This window comes from Dipteris shenzhenensis, chromosome 29 (genome assembly GCF_047967505.1).
Source record: "Dipteris shenzhenensis isolate YYH24624 ecotype China chromosome 29, Dip_SZ_1.0, whole genome shotgun sequence".
Lineage (NCBI taxonomy): Eukaryota > Viridiplantae > Streptophyta > Polypodiopsida > Gleicheniales > Dipteridaceae > Dipteris > Dipteris shenzhenensis.
The window spans coordinates 39,242,242-39,244,854 of NC_141624.1; the positions used below are offsets into that span (position 1 = coordinate 39,242,242).

Below are 2,613 nucleotides of genomic sequence, written 5' to 3' on the forward strand. Positions count from 1 at the left end.
ATTCTTTTGTCCTTTGACACAAGAGCATATATAGTTGATCCAAACACCTTGAGATGCTACATACTTTGCTTATGTCCACTCTATGCTCCCTATGTTATCAAATCTTGGCGGGGTGCACTACTACGTATCAGATGTGACCCCTCACCTAAAATCCCCCCCTCAATAAAGCCACCCCTCTTTCCTTATGAACTAAAATATTTTACCCTACACGTGAATTTTAAGAACACCTCTTGTTATGTAATCCTATTAAATTTTAAAGTTGAATTAAAAAAACCCCTCCTTTTGAATGCTATGGTACACCAACATACTATGAGGTGAACCGCCTGAGGTCATATCTACATAAAGAATTATTAGTGGCAAACTAATTTAACAAATAAACCACTCTGGAAATCGCATTTGACTAATACTTGGTAGGCATGTCCTTAGTCTACATTATGACTAATCGCATTTTGTGAAGTTCAAGGATTATATTGCACATGGATAACCTGCTCAATTCATAACTATGCATTTCTCAATGTAATTTGACAAAAATGGTGTATAAAATGACCTACACATTCTAAAGTTAAATTGAGATCAAATGTGGGAATTTTTGCATTACATTTGGGTTTTCGGATAGAACAAATATAGAAATGCATATTCACACAATCCCAAAAGTTTCGAGTCATATATGCATTTCTATATTTTTTGGAGGGGTGCACTACTACGTATCAGATGTGACCCCTCACCTGAAATCCCCCCCTCAATAAAGCCACCCCTCTTTCTCAAAAGATGAGCTAGTAATTCACACAAGGCAAACAAATGATAGGGTGAATGCACAAAATGGGAGACCTTGAAGCCACTGAGGTGCCCCACGGTGTTGAAGGAGCTGAGTGTAGTTTATATCCTCTAGACACATGAGATGAGAGGGCAAGTGTGGCCAAGCACTCATCTCTCCACATACAAGGGGGACTCTCTCTCTCTCTCACACACACACACACACACACATGCTAGGATAGAGGAGGCCCCAACCTCCAAGATTTGAACCCGTGGGAAAAGCCCAAGGCCCAAACCAGCCTTGGAGGGGGGGGGAACTCGATTTGGTAAAGATTTATATGTATATGTATAGATAGATATACATATAAATATTAAGGTGGCTTGAGAAAAGCGACGAAGACTTCTTTTCTTCAATCTTCAAGACCGCATCACATCCTTCTTCTTCTTCTTCTTCCCGGCGCATCAGATCGATCGAACCCAATTCGTCTCACCGTTCCTTTTACGAAGGTACTCAGTAATCTGTTATTCTTTCTCACGAATTGGAATGTTTAATGCACATTTCTATGTTTTTAAGCTCATCAGACGCGTCTTTGAAACATTTCAGAGATTTGGGCATACGCCACCGCTGCTCCAGCTCTCAATCTCGGTGCTTATCAAGTCACAACTGGTCTTGGTCACCTGGACAGATGGCCTATGTCGACCATACATTCTCCATAAGTGAGGATGACTTTGAGGGCACCTTCATCGTGCATAATCGTCCTCCTGTTAAAGAGATCGCGCTTGCTATTTCGCTTTTGGCTCTTGGCAGCATAGGCATCATCGTTGGTTTCTTCATGATGTACAACAAAATTGGTGGCGACAGAGGCCATGGTATTTGTTCGGACCCTGTCTTTCCCTGCAGAACTAAAGATGACACGCTGTTCCAGTTTCACACATCTGTCTTTATCTAAGTCTTATTTTGTTGTGTTGCTTTAGGGCTTTTTTTTGCCATTCTCGGAGCAGTCCTCTTCTTACCTGGGTTTTATTACACAAGGATTGCGTATTACGCATACAAAGGTTACAAAGGCTTCTCCTTTGCGAATATACCGGCCATGTGAATTTCATTCAAGCGTTTGCGAAGACATGTAAGCAAACATTGCATAGTGGGCGGCACAGCTGGAACAAGTTGAAATGATCCTCTTATCTGCCGCAGCTTATTGCACAGGTGTTTGCCAGTCTTCTTTACAGCAGAACTTTTTCTGAATACTAGCCTGTATGGCAGCTTCATTGTAAATTTCTCCCTGAATGAATTTGTTTCTTATGTAAACTGGTTCTCTGTTTATTTTTTCTTAATAGGACGGTTAGAGAATAGGGAACTACCCAATATACCGTGTCTAGTTTCTTTCAGGAGTCCGTTGTAAACGTAATGAATGTAAAATAGCAGCTTTGGGGTTATCTTCGCTTGGGACAGCCAACACAGGGCTCACTGTACTGAGTTTTCAGCCAATTCTCATGAAATATGTAACTGTCTTCATCTTTAGCCCTTTTCATGGAATTAATCCAGTGACAGCGAGCAAGTTTTCAAAGGACTTCAGTGGTGGAAGCTATGAAACTTTGTCATTGACAAGGCTTTAGAGTGAGATTGAAGGGTCGTATTGAATCTTAACTGCAAATCTCACGGCTGTTAACCTTGCAAGGCGTGTATTGTTTTCAATTTATAATCTGGTTTTAAACACAATCCTTAATCTCTTTTAATGAGACTCATGGCGTAATTGGGCCAATTGCTTTGGCCATCTTCTAGTGGTGAGGGCAATCTTGCTTCTTGTGGCCATTAATAGCAACAATTTTCTTTGTTATACTTGGCACGTGTCTCAGAGTCTA

General features: G+C 40.9%; 1 protein-coding gene across 1 annotated transcript; it reads left to right on the forward strand.

Moving 5' to 3' along the window:
* Positions 1–1,124: 1,124 nt before the first annotated feature.
* LOC147882817 (uncharacterized) lies at positions 1,125–2,323 on the forward strand. Its single transcript, XM_087400844.1, has 3 exons — positions 1,125–1,260; positions 1,358–1,623; positions 1,729–2,323. Exons 2-3 carry the CDS (start codon positions 1,440–1,442, stop codon positions 1,848–1,850), a joined length of 306 nt encoding a protein of 101 aa, XP_087256970.1. The 5' UTR covers positions 1,125–1,260; positions 1,358–1,439; the 3' UTR covers positions 1,851–2,323.
* The last annotated feature ends 290 nt before the right edge of the window (positions 2,324–2,613 follow it).

Excerpts from the sequence above, each read along its gene's own strand:
- LOC147882817 (XM_087400844.1), top strand. The coding sequence starts at position 1,440 with ATGGCCTATGTCGACCATACATTCTCCATAAGTGAGGATGACTTTGAG. Across the intron at positions 1,624-1,728 it reads TGGTGGCGACAGAGGCCATG|GGCTTTTTTTTGCCATTCTC; the intron begins GTATTTGTTCGG and ends GTGTTGCTTTAG.